We start from the raw sequence: 19,979 nt of genomic DNA, 5'->3' as shown, positions 1-19,979 counted from the left end.
ATGTAACGTTATTTCGTTTCGCATTTAGAAAACGTACCAAATCTGTCACCCTGATAATGCCATACGTCACCCTGATAATGCGCTCGTGCTTTCCTTCTGCTGGCAGCGCACAGCAGAGAGAATCTACTGATAGAATTGCCAAACCCTGAAAATGCACACAAATGTGCTCATATGGGAAAACATCGTACAAAATGAATGACGCAGCAGTGAGTTGTTAAGAGCGTTACAGGACATGTCTGGTGACGTATCCGTGCTAGAAGTGGTAACCGTCGTCGGAAGAGCGGTGTGCGCAGGCGCGGCGCTGACAGCCGCACTCTACCTGATCCGCAGAGTGTGTTCAATAATGGCCTGGAAATCAGGAGGAGCGAGCCATGCAGAGCTCGTCAACAACCTCCGCAGTGAGTTTAACCCGTTTTTCATGATAATAAGAGCAAAAGCAGTCATGCTTACTGTTTTGCTTAGTAACGGGGGTTGTTTACGTCAGCGTAGTGAAGGAAAGTGCGCGTCTGTGTGAACTAGCATTGCGTTACATCTGAGGGGAAAGTGCGCTGATGCGTGTTACAATAGCATGAGATGACTTCATCTCACCGTTGTTCGTGCGTGTGTTGTTATTTCAGACAAGCACATGACTGCTGTTTAAAACTTACAGTGTGCTTCTGTGCCATTTTGTTAGCTAGCTGCTAGCAGTCTTAATATGTGATCGTCACTCTCACCACCTGCAAATTGTCTGTTCTTTTTTATATAATCGTTGTGATATATGCATTATGTCGGTACATATTTTGCATTGCTTTGACTGAACAAATACATATGGTGGGTTTTTTTCACATTGGTTATACAGTAGCAACCTTTAGCGTTTGTCTATTGAATCTAGAATGTACTCGTTCCTGCAGGTATATGCAGTTCATTTACAATAAGAAAGCAAGAAACAGTTTCCAGATGGTTAATATCCGTTTTTTAATGCTTGCATGTGCTGTTTTTATTTGGAGTTATTCAGTGGGCGTGGCACACCACATGCTGTTAATGTCACTGTATGATGACGTCACTCAGTTTAGTACTTTGAGCTCTGATATTAATGCTACACACAACATGCCTTATATAATATTTAGTTATCCTGAAATCAAGAATGTGATTTTATTTTGTTATTATAATTGTATGCTTTTGGCTCAATCTCAGTGAATGTATCTAATCTATTCATAAAACTAGTATTTTTAACTAATCTAACAGTTGACCATTGGCCTGAGAGACTAATAATACTCATCTGGCATGTAACCCGTCCTCCTGAACTCCTGGCTTTATTCTGAGGTCAAGTGGTCAGTGTGCTATATTTAGTGGTGCTTGCTAAGACAAGTATCACTGTTACTGTCGCTGATACTTAGGGTTAGCGATTTGAAAAAACTCCTAACCTAAGAATTAAACTTGTAACTGCCAGTTGATTGTTTCTCTCAGCATTATGTGCTGGAACATGTTTTAATTCTTTGTTGCACATTGCAGTTTGTATAATTAAGGTCACTTTGGATTAAAAAGGTAATTAAGTATTTGGTTAGATTGGTTGCAGATTCTCCAAGAGAATGTAGAGTTCGTAGATTCTAGCTGTTTTTCCTCTGTGGGGCTGAACGGTTCTAAGAATAGTTCCGGTTATATTTCCACTTGAGCCTGGTAAGGCACAGCAAGATTACAAACCGTTCTCGGCCCGGTTGGCTAACCACACCCAGGCTTTCCTCCCTGACCAGCATCCATAAGTGTTTAATAATGTGCATTGAGTGATGGTGGAAATGCAGTGTCACTACTGCAGCTATTGATTTACAATGCTTAAATGCCTGCGGATAATCCAGGTCAGAGGTTTAGCTTGGCATTTGACAGAGCTGCAGTGCCTAAATATACAGTTTTCACCCCCATTGGACTTTTACAAATAATTAGCCTGGCACAGCTACATTTTGTCTCCTGAGAAAGTGAATTAAGTTAAATAAATGTGTTAAAGGGTTAGTTCACCCAAAAATGGAAAATAATGTGATTTATTACTCACCCTCATGCCGTTTCACACCCGTAAGACCTTTGTTGATCTTCAGAACACAAATTAAGATATTTTAGTTGAAGTCCGATGGCTCTGTAAGGCCTTCATAGGGAGCAATGACACTTCCTCTCTCAAGATCCATAAAGTTACTAAAAACATATTTAAATCAGTTTATGTGAGTACAGTGGTTCAATATTAATATAAAAAGCAACGAGAATATTTTTGGTGCGCCAAAAAAACCGCCAAACTGCTGACTTTGGCGCTCCGAACCGCTGATTCAACACAAAAGATTCATAACTTTCTGAAGCAGTGTTTTGAAATCGGCCATCACTATATAAGTCGTTATTTAGTTTTTAGCGCACCAAAATATTCTTGTCACTTTATAATATTAATAATGAACCACTGTACTCACATGAACTGATTTAAATATGTTTTTAGTGCATTAATGAATCTTGAGAGAGGAAATCTCATTGCTGGCTATGCAGGCCTCACTGAGCCAAAAATATCTTAATTTGCATTCCGAAGATCAACGAAGGTCTTGTGGGTGTGGAACGACATGAGGGTGAGTAATAAATGACATTATTTTCATTTTTGGGGTGAACTAACCCTTTAAGGGCTCTCAACTTAGTATGAGAGTGTAAATATGTAGTATTTACTATGTTTAAATAGGCACAGACTGTTATTAATAGTGTGTAAGTTTTGAATACCAGTGTAGGATTTCTGGCGTGCCGCAAGGTTTTATTGCTCCATCATTTCCGATACCTCAAATGAATGACTGACTGACCAAAAAAAAAAAAAAAAAAGGAACAGATTAAGAACCTTTTTCCGTGGAACACAAAAGGAGATATTTTTAAGAATGTTCACACTGCTTTTTTGACACAATTAAAACATACAATGACCAAGTGTTGTGAAGCTGCAAATGAATAAGAATTCACTTGGAAGTGACATTGAAAAACAATGGACATTTTACATAAATAATTATGCATATTAAACGGGTATAAACCTTCCAGTGTGAATGTGTTTGTGTTTTTTGTCCAGAGAATGGGATCATTAAATCGGACCGTGTATATGAAGTTATGTTGGCCACAGACCGCGCCCATTTCTCCAGATGTAATCCATACATGGACTCGCCACAATCTATAGGTAAGTTCCTGGTCTTGAGTTATCATTTTGTTAACGCAATATCATCTACAGCTGTATTGCTTCCAATAGTCTGCATTTCTTGCATTCAGTGTGGTCAAAGCACATTTAGACACATTTAGATGGTTTCTGTTTTTGGTGATATGCACAGCTAATCCAGATAATTTATTATCCTTGAATGTCTGAAATAAAAGCATTTTATTTAATCATTGGATTGCTTGTCTCAAGCTGATGTTCAGAGGTGATATGCAGCAGTCTTGACGTCTTTAAGCTGTTACAGTGCAGTGTGCTGTCTGTCCCTTCCAGTGTAGACACAGGTTATTCTGTTGATGTGTTTCTTTTTGGGATGAAGGTTTGTTTTGTAATTTCGTACAGGTTACCAAGCAACAATCAGTGCACCACATATGGTAAGTTAAAACAGCTTTATTTGAACAGTCATTGGCCTGTTTGAGGAAGGTGCTGATAAACCCTTATTTGTGTGCTGTAGCACGCATATGCTCTAGAGCTCCTCCATGATCACCTGTATGAAGGAGCAAAGGCTCTGGATGTGGGATCAGGCTCCGGTATCCTGTCCGTCTGCTTCGCCAGAATGGTGAGTCACTTCACTTCCAAAGGCATACATGGGATTGCTTAGGATTTTCACATTTCTGTTAAATTAATTGTATAGTAATGGAATGCAAACAATCATAGCATATAAATTACTTTCCTACATTAAAACAGTTAAAGGGATAGTTCGCCCAGAATGAAAATTCTGTCATCATTTACTCACACTCAAGTTTTTCCAAACCTGTATGAATTTCTTTCCTCTGCTGAACACAAAAGAAGATATTTTGAAGAATATGGGTAAGCAAATAGTTCCCCATAGACTTACATAGTACTTTTTTTTTTTTTTTTTTTAGTACTTCCATAGTATATATATATATATAATATTTATATTATATATAGTGTATATATATATATATATATATATATTTTTTTTTTTTTTTTTTTTTTTTTCTTCAGTGGGGCCAATCAATTGTTTGGTTACCCATGTTCTTTAAAATATTATCTTTTGTGTTCAGCAGAGGAAAGAAATTCATACAGTTTTGGAACAACTTGAGGGTGAGTAAATAGTGTTTTCATTTTTGGGTGTACTATCCCATTAAACGTGTGTGGTATGGAGGGCCAAATCTGCGAAAATAAATGAACACATGGCTAAATACCAAAAAAAAAAAAAAAAAAAGTTTTCACAGAAGTTAGTGCTGAGCTATTATATTTTTTATTATTATTAAAGTTCTTCTTATTGATATCTTTAAAAATTCAATTATTCCTGCAGTTATATATTATTGTTTTTTTTTATTATTTATTATATTATTTCTTTATTCTTTAATTTATGTAGTCTATAGTCCTTTTTATTTTCCTTTTATGTTTCTATATTGATTATTACAATAAATAAATACATACAAATAAATACATATTCATGCATATAGTGATCACGGAATCATTGTTTCTACACATTATACGATAGCAAAAACATAAAATGATGGAGGGTTGCAGAATCAGAGCTGCACTTTTGTTACTCATTATGAATGTGCAAGTTGTAAAAGCAACATGCAAATCTAAGACAATCATTGCACTTTTTTTTTTTTTGTGATCAAATGTTCATTGAGGGAAAAAAAGAAACAACAATATAATAAGGCATTACAAAATTTACAACAAAACAATAAAAAACAAAGGGAGAGGGGTGGCTACAATCAAAACCTCCATCCACCCAACCAACCCATATACTATTAGACAATTTGCACACCATAATATCCAGCCACTCCCATAATACCCACACTAATGCAATGGCGCGCACACACACACACACACACAAGCAGGAATATGCACACGTACACAAAGGAGAAAACTCAAGCCATTGCTTTTTAGGAGCTGTGAGGCCAGCTAGTACTCTATGCCTAAGCAGATTGTTGATGTTTAACTTCATTAACTTGTTTAATAAAAAGATAGTCAATGTTACAGGCACCGCTGCTGAAACCACAATTGTTGCATCCTAGCAAGTCATATTCTCTCTGGATTTGCTCCATCAAGCAAATGCTTAATAATGCTTGTACCTCACTGTCTGTCCATTTGTTGGAATGTTTCTCCATATTTAGTGGTATAAAATTATCCTAATCCTCTGAGTAACAAAGTTACACATTCTTTTTTGGAGTTGTTCACCATGTGTGTTTGACCAATCACAGGCTGCAGCCACTCCAAAAAATTTTATATGCAAAAACTGAGTAGTTCCTATGAAGTTCCTGAAATGGAAAAGGGATTCATGTAAAAATTAATAAATGTAATAATTCTTTTATTGGATATAGATGAAAAAATAGGAATTCATGCCTGTATTTTGTTAAAAAAACATTTTTTTACTTCTGGCATTTTGGATCTCCATAGTGTGACAGTAGTTTTGTTGTGTGTGCATTACAGCAGATGTGTTGTGGTGTGTTACAGGTTGGGCCGAGGGGGAAGGTGATTGGCATTGATCACATAAAGGAGCTGGTGGAAGATTCTGTAACTAATGTAAAGAAGGACGACCCTAGTTTGATCTCTTCAGGGAGAATCAGACTCATTGGTTGGTCTACAACTTTGTTTTTGGCTGTTTTACATGATGTGCTTTAAAATGTGTTAACTTTTTAGATATGCAACAATATTTAAATTCTGGCTGATATTGATTGGCCAACAGTTAATACTGTTTTTCTGTTTAAATATAAGTTCATTTTATATTATAACCTAGTTTAAACATCAGAACATTATAATGTACTACAGCTGCAACTGTACGTGTATCTGTATCCCGTACTAAACTGAACAAATACAGGACTTTTTGTATGTGGGTCAATGACGTGATGGATAATTTTTCTGTCCAAAGGCCTTAATGATAAGAACAAAACAAAAAAAAAGATATGACTTCCAAAGTATGTAAGGTAGTACAACTAGGTCACTTTTATTGAATACAAAAGGTTTTAATTATATTTTGCTACATATAAAGGTTTTTTAAAGATTTTGAAGTGTCAAAAGATCATTCGGTTTAACCTTTCAAAGGCCAATACAGCCATTTCATTTGTGATTAAAATATCTTAAAATGAAATGAATGTATATATTTTTTTTATTCTGACATATTTTATAACATCATATATTAACAAAGTGCAAAATTGTATTACAATTATGTGTAGAAGTCGTTGCTTTGTTATGAGAAAGAATGTCCGGAAAAAAATAATTTCATTCATGTCATTCGGAGTAACCAATAAGGGACCATTTTGGATCAAGGCATGCGGTCAATATCATGTGACAAGATGTGACATCATTCAGACACCTGCACAGGCACACATGGTCGTGAAACAAAGTAACTAACTCTCTCTTAACTATTTGAAAAATTAATGTTTTCACTTGCTCATACACATATACATCAGGTCATTCGGTACAACCGCTATAAAACATGGAAAATGTTGTAATATTTTAAAAACTTGTACTAAATATAAAATGTTTGATTGTTCTTTTGCTAGCTAGCAAACTAAATACAGCCTGTTAGCATTGTTTAAAAATTTTGTCATTCAGTATAACCAAAAGTTTCATTCGTTAAACAGGGTTCCTACGCGGTTTGGAAAAGTATGGAAAAGTATGGAATTTGATTTGAGTTTTTTCCAGGTCTGGAAAAGTATGGAAAAAAGAAATCAGAGTATGGAAAAATATTTGTGTTTCCATACTATTCTCTCTGTTCAGTTTTCTAATTTATTATACCTGCAAACTAGTCACTTTGTGGCGAAATTAGCAGTTTTGAATCAAAATACATCATTTATGTGAATCGTTTACATCCGAAGAGTTATTTTTTGACTGTGTGACACAAGATTCTCATAAGAATTGCAAATGGGGTTACTATTTTTCCATAGACTGGAGTTAGTCACGATCTTTCTTGGCGCTCTGTGGCGTGACAGATTGCTGTAGCGCTCGTGAACCAGCCATCTCTTTGACTAGTTACAACACAAAATGATTGAACATCTGAAGGCATGTTGAAAGATACAGTACAACTTACCAAAATCTGTCATGTCACAAGCAATCGATTAATCAGCGTTTCAACCGCAGAAAGGCGTCAATAAAACAGCTTGTAAAAATGTCACATTTAGCCTACCTCAGAAAAGCCTTACAATGTCCAATAACTCATCATTTAGCTACAAAAATGAACTTTGAGAGGAGCATTTTGCTAAATATATGCTCTATAGGCTATTACATATTCATTGTATTTGTACTTAACATGTGCTTCTATATTGAATACATAAATCTGTTTTATGACACACCATTTAAATGTTTAGGCCTACATAAAAAGAGTAGAAAAATAATTGTCACTTTTATTATAACGTTATTATAAAAACTTCCTTATGTGTAAGTTAGCCTATATGTAAGTAAATTACGATCAATTTAACCTAATATTATAATGACGTACCAGCTGTGGTTCCCTGTATTGTTTACAGCATTAGTTGAGAGATTTTTTTTCTTTGAGGAAATTTGCCATGTACTGTACCTGATAGGCCCAAATTAATCAATACTGAATCAAAGGTAATCAAATCAAAATCAAATCGCAAGCTTCTGAATCAAAATCGCATTCAATTTTTCAAAATTTGTCAATGCTCAGCCCCGGTGCCAAAATGTTTTATTTTTTATTTTTTACTTGAAGCAAATGTTGTTTTTTCCATTTATGTTCTTTTCAGAGTGCTTCCTTTACATGTTAAAATCACAAAAATCTTCTCCTGGGGGAGGATGCCCCCAGACCCCCTACAACTATCTACTTTCTACATGTCACCTTTTTCACCTCTCTTCACTTTGCAAATATGTTTATAGAGTTACGAATTTCTAAAATATTACGGAAACTGCTTGTGCTACTCATACTTGTAGGCTACTCTATAAAAATACTTTGATACATATAATATATGAAACATATAATGTTTCATATATTATATGTATATATGATATATGATAATATATGATACATATAATGTCGAGAACAGAGCAGATGGATAAATCACAGAAGGATCTCTATAAAGGAAATGTATCGAATTAATAGACAAATTAAATATTCACGCCTATGTAGCGAGTGGTATGGCCGGAAAGGGAAACAAACTAAGTCATGCCAACTTGTTAAACGGAATATATTAGTACTTGTAGATTTTATCCCCAACAAAAGTTACACAGGTATGTGGTTTTTAAGAAGAGAAGGGCCTAGACATGAATACTAAATACAAAACTTTATTTCAACAATCAGACACTAATTTAAAAATCACTAAAAGACTGTAGGACCCGGACTACAAACATGAAGCAGTGACATTTCCTCTCTCAAGATCCATTAATCAGTTCATGTACATGTACAGTGGTTCAATATTAATATTATAAAGCGGCGAGAATATTTTTGGTGTGCCAAAAAACATAGAAAAGGAGACCGAGGCTCACCAATGGCAGAAATCGTTTGGAAGGAGGTCTGGAAATTTGAGTATGGAAAAGTATGGAATTTTGAAATGGAAAATGTGTAGGAACCCTGGTTAAAACCGAAATGTTGGTTTAGTTGTTAAACTGAATGACTTTTTTGGTGACAAATTTTGTCCATCTTGTAAAAAAATGACCAAAGCAGTGATAATTGATTATTAAAAACCACATAATCTCATTGTTAAAACTTAATAAAACTTCAAAAATGAATTATATCTCCATTGTTTTTTTGCACTTTTAAAAACTTTATTCATCAATGACCCATGTACACATAAATGAATGCATATATTTTACAGAAGCAGAAAAAAAAAGGTGGACAAAAACAGTAATAAGAAAATACAATTTTAATTTGAAATCCTAAAATTTCGCTTAAACAATATACTGAAAATAGGATTTGTCATTGAAAAGTGAAAATAAGACTTGTAGCTAACAAAGAAATATAGCACTTTCATTAATTATTTCTTTTTTCATATTTGATATTTTCATTAAATCTATTCGTCAGTTTTCTCTCATAGTCATTGCAGACAATTTCAAAAACAGTGCACAGATTCAATGTGGTATTAGTTATTTATTTGTTATTTAGCAGACAGTTATATTCAGAAAGAGGCAGTACACTATAGGGCCAGAAGAGAATAATTATATGGGATCAACTATGTTGTTGTGTAATGTTGTCTGTGTGTATATGTGTGTGCAGTTGGAGATGGAAGAATGGGCTTTCCAGAAGAAGCACCTTATGACGCCATACATGTCGGAGCTGCTGCTCCCACAGTGCCACAAGCAGTATGTTTCCTTTGAATACACTTTGATACCAAGCCATATTTGTACCTTAACTTTAAAGGAATAATTCACCCACATATTAAAATTCTGCCATCATTTACTCAGCCTGCATCTGAGACATGTTCCGTAATTTTGTCTTTTTTGTTCTTCTTCGGAACAGAATTTAAAAAAAAAAAAAAAAAAGTCCATAAAATGAAAGTCAGTGAAGTCTAATGACTTCCAAAATCTTTTCTTTTGTGTTCCGCAGAAAAAAGGATGTTATACAGGTTTGGAGCAATATGAGTATGAATAATTAATGTTCATTTTTGGGTGAACTATCCCTTTGAGGTCTAGCGTATTCCAACAATATTCTAAATACAAGGTTTTTTTCTGTTTGAAATGAGTGGGTTGCTGTCTCTTTCCTGTGTGGTTAAATTTAAAGAAAAAGTATCCATTTCATATTCCACCTCAAAATAAAAAAAGAAAGAAAGAAATTTTGCATCAAGGAAATAAAGCCTTGTTTAGGACCACAACGATTTTTGGCTTTGTGATTATTATTTTTATTATTATTTTTTCTCTCTTTCCCTGTCAATTAAGCACATATTTCCCCAAAATTCCCATTTTGTAATGCCTCTGGACATTTAACTTTTTGTGTGTGAGTGTGTGTGTGTAATTTCCATTAAACCAAAGACTTTAGATATACAGTGTTGGGCAGAATTATTGGCACCCTCGGTAAATATGATCAAAGATGGCTGTGCCATAAAAAATAAATCTGCATTGTTTATCCTTTTGATCTTTAATTCATAAAATTAGCAAAAATCTAACCTTTCATTGAAGGAAAAGAATTGAAAGTGGGGGGAAATACTTTTTGCAACCTCCTTTTGCCAAGAAAACAGCTCTGAGTCTTCACCTATAAAGCCTGATGAGTTTGGAGAACACCTGACAAGAGATCAAAGACCATTCCTTCATGCAGAATCTCTACAGATCCTTCAGATTCCAGCTCCATGCTGGTGCTTCTTCTCTTTAGTTCACAACCCAACTGGTGTGTTTGCTGCCAAAAAGCTCTTTTTTTAGTTTCGTCTGACCATAGAAGCTGGTTTGAAGTTTCAGTCTTATCTGACAACTGAATATGTTGGAGATTGTTTCTGGATGAGAGCAGAGGATTTTTCTTGAAACCCTCCTGAACAACTTGTGGGGATGTAGGTGCTCTTTGATATATATTTTTTTTAAATAGACTTTTAGATTTTCTGAGACTCAAGACTCAACTAATCTCTGCAATTCTCCAGCTGTGATCCTTGGAGAGTCTTTGGCCGCTCAAACTCTCCTCCTCATCGCGCATTAGGACGCTGTAGACACATGTCCTCTTCCAGGCAGATTTGTAACATCTTCAGTTGATTGGAACTTCTTAATTATTGTCCCGATGGTGGAAATGGGGATTTTCAATGCTTTAGCTATTTTCTTACAGCCACTTTATATTTTGTGAAGCTCAAAAATCTTTTGCTGCACATCAGAACTGTATTCTTTGGTTTTACTCATTGTGATGAATGATTAAGGGAATTTGGCCTTTGTGTTTCCTCATGTTTATACTTCTGTGGAACAGGAAGTCATGGCTGGACTCATTTCATGTTCATGATCACCCTGGTGTGATAAAAAAATGTAAATATGAATGGGAATATACTTCAGAGATATTTTACTCAAAAAAAATTCTAGGGGTGCCAATAATTGTGGCCAACGTGTTTTGGAGAAAAACGTTTCTTTCATAATGTGATTTCCCCCCCCACCCAAGGGTGTCAATAATTCTGACCACCACTGTACAAAGACGGTACACTCATTTTACTGTGAATGGGAGAAAGTGCAACACACAATATGGCTAAATAAGTCCCGCCTTCTAAATAAAAAAGCCAGTCGGTCATTGGTAAAGCTCCAGTTGCTATAGAAACAGTCATTGTTCAGAGATGCACGCTTATGACTGCACTTGCGCATTGGCTGGTCCCGAGAGGCGTTTCAGAGATGGCCGCTGAGTGAAATGACTCGTCTTAAAAGAATTTTGATTATACTCAGTAGTCATTCTCATTATTTTTCCATCAGTGTTATGCATGTATTTCTTTCTTATGTTTTAAGGGTTAAATATGACTTGTTCTTGTGAGGTTTGGTGATATTCACGTGTATGTGTATTTGTTTGCGTTACAGTTGTTGGACCAGCTAAAGCCAGGTGGCCGTCTCATTCTGCCCGTCGGCCCAGCTGGAGGAAATCAGATGTTGGAGCAGTATGACAAATTGGAGGATGGCAGTACCAAAATGAAACCACTGATGGGCGTGATTTACGTGCCTTTAACAGACAAAGACAAGCAGTGGTCAAGGTGGAAGTGATTTCCTGTCCTCTGTCCCCTCTCTCTTCTAGGGCACAGGTGAAACGGTGTGGTACGGAGCAGACAGAGGATGTGTTTGCCGCTTGTCATCTTTTTTGCTGCTCCATTCCATGATGAACAGCTGCACAGTTTTTGTGTTTTTTTTTTTTTTTTTTTTTTTGTTTTTTGGACTTTAACCCTCCAGCCTGATTTGACCAAAAACCATATTATAATATTTTAAATTTCCAGTTTGCCATTAACTGCTGGAATGGGCTTGAGTTTGTTTTTGTTTTTCCCCCTCAAAAATGCTTTCTGAATGATGAGACATGAAAGCATGAACACATCAAAACCCGTTTAGACTTGGTATTATGGCTTTGTTTACTCTGGCGGCTCAAATCCGTTTAGTTTTTAAGGCAGATCAAATCTGTCAAATCTGGTTTGGTTTTTGTAGTCTGAACAGCAAAAAACCCAGAGAAATCTTTCATTAAATATAGTATTGGCAGCGTTAACACTTTAACCCAACATGACATCACTTAAATCTCAATGAGGGAAGCTACAAAAGTCTGAACATTTCTGAAATCAGTTACATTTTAATTAGATCGATTGCAGTGTTGTCATAATTTGAGACATTAGTTATTGACCCTAGCACAATTGCACAATTAATTTGGTGTTCAAATTTCCCCCCTTTAAGCCCAAAGTATACTTCACTTTTTTACGCACACGCAATTGTAGTAAGTGAAGCTGCGAGAGTGCCAATATGGCACTGACATCTTGAGTCTCGAGTCTGCGCAGTAGTGAGCGTGAAGTGGAGCCGTGATATCAAGGTCCCGCATAATCGGTTAAAGGGTTAGTTCGCCCAAAAATAAATTCTGTCATTTATTACTTACCCTCATGCCGTTCCACACCCGTAAGACCTTCGTTAATCTTCAGAACACAAATTAAGATCTTTTAGTTGAAATCCGATGGCTCCGTGAGACCTCCATTGGGAGCAATGGACACATCCTCTCTTAATTTGTGTTCTGAAGATTAACGAAGCTCTTACGGGTGTGGAACGGCATGAGGGCAAGTAATAAATGACAGAATTTTCATCACGTTGGAACAACTCATTATGTCGGTGTGAAATAAACAGTTCTGGAAATGTAGAAATTAAAGTTAAAGCTCCAATCTCCTCCCGAAGATTCAGAAAAAAGTCTGTTGTTGCTTCAGTGACTACTTCACTTAGAGAAGCTGTCAATTTCAGCTGTCAATCATGACGTCAAAACCCACATTTTATGGCATCAAATAACTAACTTAAAACTAATTTAAAGAACGAACACTTTAATCACACTAGCGTTATAAAAGACTGCCTAAAATGACAATCCATCTTTGGAAAAGAAAAAAAAATACGTGTAATTTGACTGTTTAGGTTCTCATGTCCCATTACATTACATGGAGAGGGCAGGGTTTATGACCTATACTGCATCCAGCCACCTGGGGGTGATTGAGACGCTTTGGCTTTACTTTTCAGGACCTGTGTGGCACACTTGGTATGCAAAGGTCAGCGTACAGTATACGCGACATGAATTTTGTCATTGGAAGAGTACACACGTACTGTAAATGCGCAGGTCACACATTTAATTTTTTTGCAATAATTAGTTTATCAACAAGGTGGCAATTGTGCCCTGGGGGTGTCGATTCACAAGGTAGTCAAAGAAAAACTGCATAAACAGAACACATGCAAGCTACAGCGACAATGGAGGCCTACGTAGACGAAAGATTGTGCAAGGAGGTTAGAAAGTACCCTCATTTGCACAACTCTAGCATGAAAGAATACAAAGATGTTTACATGGGTTTTAACTCGTGGCGAGAGATTGCTCAAAACTACGCATACACCGAACGCCTGTGTACGCACACAAGTTAAATGAAGTATACTTTGTAAGGCTATGCATTCGAACTGTTACTAAAAAAACGTATAAAGTATAGTATACTATGTAAAGCATACCCAGGGCTCTTAAGACATCTTTAGACGTCTTTTATATACAGTAAGCTGTAGTGTGTAGAAGTGAATGTGTAAAATATTGTGTCCTTTGTTGGATGATGCAAAAGTAGAGGAAAAATGCAATCAGTTTCTACTGTCAGCTTTTGTAGGAGGAAGTCTCTTGGCATCGCATTGTCGCCTACATCATTACCATAGCGACCAATGTAGATACACCAGTGCACTCTCTGTATCCTTTCATCAGAGTCCTAAAGATCGGATTTGAAAAACGAATTGCCTGCAGTTTGAACACAGCCTATATTGCACCTTGATACCTCCAAGATTGCTGAAACTAATTTTTGCACGAGTTGTGTTTATACAAGTATGCACATGTCAGTGGTGATGTTTTGTGTTATGTATCTTTATGCATCTTTGATGTTCGTAATAACACTTTTTTTTTCTGTTTTTTTTTTTTTTTACAGGGATGAACTTTGAAAGGATGATCTGGCAATACTCATCGCACCACATGCACGCACACACACATACACACACACACACACACACACAAACATCCAAATGGACTTCACTGAGGAGAGCTTGTATAAATGCTCTATTTCCATACCCGTGACAGTCTGACGGTCGTGAAAGATGGATTTATCGATCAGATTCTTTTATTTAAAAAGGAAAAAAGTGGAATTGGGCTTTGTGCTGAGATTTTCATGCCTGCAGTTTGAGAATTGCGTGAATGCATTTTTTTTTTCTTCTTCTTATTTGATGTGCAGGTGCTTATTCTTGTGATGACTTCAGTATTACAGTCAATTGGATTGTTCATGCATCTCAGCGTATTGTAAACGCAACACAGAGTCGGCCTTTGTGCTGAATCCAGCCTGTTATTAAAACATAATTCACTGCTACATAATGTGTAGGGATCTCTTTGCTCTACAAATTCATTTTAATAGTAGCGGCTTGTGTTTTCAGCTGAAGCATGTGCTGCCCAGGCAGAATAAACCACTGTGCACTGGATAATTCTAAAGATTCTAGAGTAAAGCAATATGCCATGAGAGGTCATGTGTTAGAATGATTTAGAAGGGATGTTCTTAGGTCTGATTCAAAGCAAACCTCTTTAACCGTGGTCTCGAATGGCTTTGTGTGGGTAATGTGCAGTCAGCTGGCAGAACTATTAATCCTGGATGATTGCTTACCAAATAAATGGACAAAGTATTGAAAAGTTGAAATTACTTTAATTAGTGAGAAGTGCAGAACATGAGAAATTGGTTGTCTGGGTCAATTATTCACTAAAATATGTAGAAACCACAGAATGCTGCCATTAACCAATCACAATCGGCTATTCCAGAGAACACAATGTACAAATTGTTTATAGAGGCAGCAACAGCAATATTGTAAGAGACACCAATGTTCAAAAAATAGCTACATTTATTAATTATATCAATTTAAAAAGAAAATAAACTCTTCTGGCAAGTAATATAATCCATTAGCTCTAAATATTAAGCTGTTTACGCTTGCCAAACAGCAACATTAATATAGACTGATCAGCTACAGGTGTGCGTTTATGGGAATTTTGCAGCGGGTGTTTGTAAAAAATATTCCAATCAGACTTCGCAGTCTGAACTAGTTTACATGTATGAACTTAAAATTTAGAAATCAACTTCAGAGTGAAAAGGGGTAGTTCACCCGAAATAACTATTTTGTCATGATTTACTCGTGTCGTTTCTACCCCGTAATATTTTCTGTTCTGTGAAACACAAAAGGAGACGCTTTTCCACATTATGAAAGTGGATGATGTTTTATACTGTTAAGATTTTAAAAGTTCTTGTTAAATTCAACATTGCAGCCTTAAATCATACCAAATTTGATGTTGTTGGCCCCAAACAACATTGGTCCTCATGCTCTTGGCAAGTATGATAAATGTGAGACTTGAGAGCTGTGGCAGAAGGGGAAGGTTACATTTTTTGAAGACTTGGATTATAGTGCATTATTTGTATGGACTGCTTTTGTGGTACTTTTTCAGGGTTTCTGCCAGTTTTATGAAGACCAATTTTAAGACCAAGTAGAGAAAACAATACATCAATATGTTCCCCAAATGTAAATGTCTTGGGAGAAACACAATGAGTTCTATTAGCAACACTTCAGAGTTTGAAAATACATCTTCCAACAGATATTAGCTACTTTTTAATTAATTTTACAAAGCGAAAGTAGCTTCTATCACTCTGCTCCCAACCACTAGAATGTATATTTTACTGTACCTTCTGATCAAACAAAAAAGTGGTGTTTTTCTATAGTATTTTTGTCGTTTTCCAGTGCAACTGTATAAAGATTCTTAAATGCAGATACATTTGCTTGAAATGCAAAATGACAAAATATAGTCTTGTTTTCTGTGAAATTAAAACAAGAACAAATATCTGCCAATTTGCTCAGAAAAATAAAGTTTTCATAACTCATTGACAGATGTTTGTTCCTGTTGTGTAAGTTTGCATCTCAAGTAAATGCAGTGCATGCAATATTTAATGCCATAACTTTATGAATTCAAGACCCGCAGAAACCCTGTTTGTCCTTTGAGCTCGCCAGCAAAAATCACCATATGGAAAACACAAGCTTGCACATTCTGCCAAACATCTCATTGTGAATTTCACAGATGCAAGAAAATCACACAGGCTTGGAATGATATGAGCAGAGTTGGGTCACAAGTGTAGCAATGCTTACTGCTCACTCTTATGAAATGCGTTTCACATCACTGCAGAACTCAAAATAAGCTTGTCTCTATTATCTAACGTGTGAAGCAAGTAAAGTACCACTCAGATCCACACTTGCATACAGGATTGAGCTAAACCTTCAGTGGTCGCTTTGATTGTAAGCGGTTTTCAATGCCAATTCTCTGTGCATGTTTGTGTGTTACCTGCACGCACAAACGGCTTTTAATGAATAAACTCACTGCTAAGCAATGATCGGTTCATTATCTTGTCTCTTCTTTCACAGAATCTCACAGTATGAAATGTTTCACGGTTTACAAACAAATGATGATTATGCTACTTCATATGATTCAGTTTTCATTGTGTTGATTGGCTTAACATGTTCCTTCAGGGTGTGTTGAACCTGAATAGAGTGCAACAGTTGGGATCAAGAAATAAAATTCTATTTGTTTTCTCCATAGAGAAGTAGAATTTTAATTATCATGTTTCACTTATTTAAAGTGCTTATACAATTCTCAAAAGATTAGTACAGAGACCTGATTCTTGGAGACTTCAAATTTCACAAAAATCTGTATTCTTTGACATCCTCAGACCCACTTATCAGCATAATTATGTTATTTCTTTATGGACTTGAGATGTTGAGAATTCAACCAGATTTGTTTTTACGTCTCAGTATGCCTTGAGGAGAATCTGTCAGATTGCCACCACAATTGTTTCTATGAAGCCAAAAAGTTCTATCTTGGTCTCATCAGCAATGTTCCCTCTAAGCAGCCGCGCACTTCTGAAGCCGAGGCCGCGCAGAAGAAATAATTGCCGCGCAGAGAACAGACATGAAAATGATTGTAAATGATTGGAACCGGTGAATGCGGTTTACAGGTTTCATAGAAAAAGAACGATTGAGCACGTGTGAGCTGGCTGGCCCTAAGCCAAATCAGTCGCGGTAAGAATACTGTAATGTTTGCAGACGGTGTTTAAAAACATCATTACGAGAGGCAACGCGAAACAAAAAGAAATGTGAAATAAAACGTCATGTTTTAATGAAAAGTGGTGGAAATAACGACTGCGGTCAAGCCAGCCGCCACCCAGAAATGAGCGGTCAATCTAGCCGCCCCTATATTTCGCGGTCCGCGCATACACTTGGTATTACGGTAAGACTGTCTGTGAACCGATCTGAACGTGATTTCACATTCATTCATTTATTCAGTCAGTCAGTCAGTCAGTCAATAAAAATAACTAAAAAAAAAATATTTCACAGCTCAATTTCACCTGAAAATGATAGTAAACCTCAAAGCCTGACATTGTATGCTGCTGAATTCCAAAATGAAAGCCCTCCAATACTCATACGCTGTTTTGTCCATACATTGTGAAACTGAATACATTTCACAGAACTATTTTACCTCGTGTGGAGAGGACACCTTATCACAGTGTTAACGGCACCGTTTCAGCAGGATATTCTGATGTTGGATTCCAAAATAAGAGCCCCCCCAAAACTCATGTTTGTGCTGTTTTGTTCATATTTTCAGAAATTCATAAAAAATAAAATCCTAGTTTCCACAGACTAATTTCACCTCAGCTGGAGAGGACACATTCTCACAGTGTCAACTGCACCGTTTCAAGGCATTCCGATGTTGCATTCCAAAATAAGAGCCCCTCAAACCTCATGTTTCTGCGGTTTTGCTCATATTTTCAGAAATTCATAAAAAATAAAATCCTAGTTTCCACAGACCAATTTCACCTCAGCTGGAGAGGACACCTTCTCACAGTGTCAACTGCACCGTTTCAAGACATTCTGATGTTGCATTCCAAAATAAGAGCCCCCCCAAAACTCATGTTTCTGCAGTTTTGCTCATATTTTCAGAAATTCATAAAAAATTAAATCCTAGTTTTCACAGACCAATTTCACCTCAGCTGGAGAGGACACCTTCTCACAGTGTCAACTGCACCGTTTCAAGACATTCTGATGTTGCATTCCAAAATAAGAGCCCCCCAAAACTCATGTTTCTGCTGTTTTGCTCATATTTTCAGAAATTCATAAAAAATAAAATCCTATAGACAAAGTGTATATATGAGATTTTGGGGGGCTCCTATTTTGGAATACAACATCAGAATGTCCTGAAACAGTGCAGCTGAAACTGTGAGAAGGTGTTCTCTCCAGCTGAGGTGCAATTGATTTGTGGAAACTAGAACTTTTATTTTTATGATTTTCTGAATGTATAGACAAAACAGCCGAAACATGAGTTTTGGGGGGCTCCTATTTTGGAATACAACATCAGAATGTCCTGAAACAGTGTAGCTGAAACTGTGAGAAGGTGTACTCTCCAGCTGAGGTGAAATTGGTCTGTGAAAACTAAGACTTTTATTTTTATGATTTTCTGAATGTATAGACAAAACAGTGCATAGATACGAAGTTTGGGGGGCTCTTATTTTGGAATACAACATCAGAATGTCCTGAAAAGGTGCAGTTGACACTGTGAGAATGTGTCCTCTCCACCTGAGGTGAAATTAGTCTGTGGAAACTAGGATTTTATTTTTTATGAATTTCTGAAAATATGAGCAAAACAGCAGAAACATGAGGTTTGAGGGGCTCTTATTTTGGAATGCAACATCAGAATGTCTTGAAACGGTGCAGTTGACACTGTGAGAAGGTGTCCTCTCCAGCTGAGTTGAAATTGGTCTGTGGAAACTAGGATTTTATTTTTTATGAATTTCTGAAAATATGAAAATATGAGCAAAACAGCAGAAACATGAGTTTTGAGGGGCTCTTATTTTGGAGTGCAACATCAGAATGTCTTGAAACGGTGCAGTTGACACTGTGAGAAGGTGTCCTCTCCAGCTGAGATGAAATTGGTCTGTGGAAACTAGGATTTTATTTTTTATGAATTTCTGAAAATATGAAAATATGAGCAAAACAGCAGAAACATGAGTTTTGGGGGGCTCTTATTTTGGAATGCCACATCAGAATGTCCTGAAACTGTGTAGTTGACACCGTGACAAGGTGTACTGTCCACCTGAGGTGAATTTGGTTTGTGGAAACTAGGAATTTTATTTTTATGATTTTCTGAATGTATAGACAAAACAGCACATAGATATGAAGTTTGGGGGGCTTTTATTTTGGGACACAACATCAGAATGTCCTGAAACGATGCAGGTGACACTATGAGAAGGTGTATTCTCCATCTTAGGTGAATTTGTTTTGTGGAAACTAGGACTTTTATTTTTATGATTTTCTGAACGTATAGTCAAAACAGCGCATAGATATGAAGTTTGGGGGGCTCTTATTTTGGAATGCAACATCAGAATGTCTTGAAACGGTGCAGTTGACACTATGAGAATGTGTCCTCTCCAGCTGAGGTGAAATTAGTCTGTGGAAACTAGGATTTTATTTTTTATGAATTTCTGAAAATATGAGCAAAACAGCAGAAACATGAGTTTTGGGGGGCTCTTATTTTGGAATGCAACATCAGAATGTCTTGAAACGGTGCAGTTGACACTATGAGAATGTGTCCTCTCCAGCTGAGGTGAAATTAGTCTGTGGAAACTAGGATTTTATTTTTTATGAATTTCTGAAA

At 36.4% G+C, this 19,979-nt stretch overlaps 1 protein-coding gene across 2 annotated transcripts; it reads left to right on the top strand.

Annotated features, from left to right (window-relative positions):
- Positions 1 to 216: 216 nt before the first annotated feature.
- Positions 217 to 16,657, top strand: pcmt (protein-L-isoaspartate (D-aspartate) O-methyltransferase). Of its 2 annotated transcripts, none has more exons than XM_067383574.1 (8): positions 217 to 398; positions 3,050 to 3,154; positions 3,527 to 3,558; positions 3,639 to 3,743; positions 5,627 to 5,747; positions 9,339 to 9,424; positions 11,591 to 11,760; positions 14,185 to 16,657. In XM_067383574.1, exons 1-8 carry the CDS (start codon positions 233 to 235, stop codon positions 14,195 to 14,197), a joined length of 798 nt encoding a protein of 265 aa, XP_067239675.1. In that variant the 5' UTR covers positions 217 to 232; the 3' UTR covers positions 14,198 to 16,657. The 2 variants fall into 2 exon arrangements, with proteins under 2 accessions (XP_067239675.1, XP_067239678.1); XM_067383577.1 differs by having other exon boundaries at positions 11,591 to 11,808.
- Positions 16,658 to 19,979: the final 3,322 nt, after the last annotated feature.

The sequence above is a fragment of the Chanodichthys erythropterus genome, chromosome 4 (assembly GCF_024489055.1).
Source record: "Chanodichthys erythropterus isolate Z2021 chromosome 4, ASM2448905v1, whole genome shotgun sequence".
In the NCBI taxonomy this organism is placed as follows: domain Eukaryota; kingdom Metazoa; phylum Chordata; class Actinopteri; order Cypriniformes; family Xenocyprididae; genus Chanodichthys; species Chanodichthys erythropterus.
The sequence above is the reverse complement of the archived record's forward strand: the minus strand, read 5'-3'. Positions and strand labels throughout refer to the sequence as shown.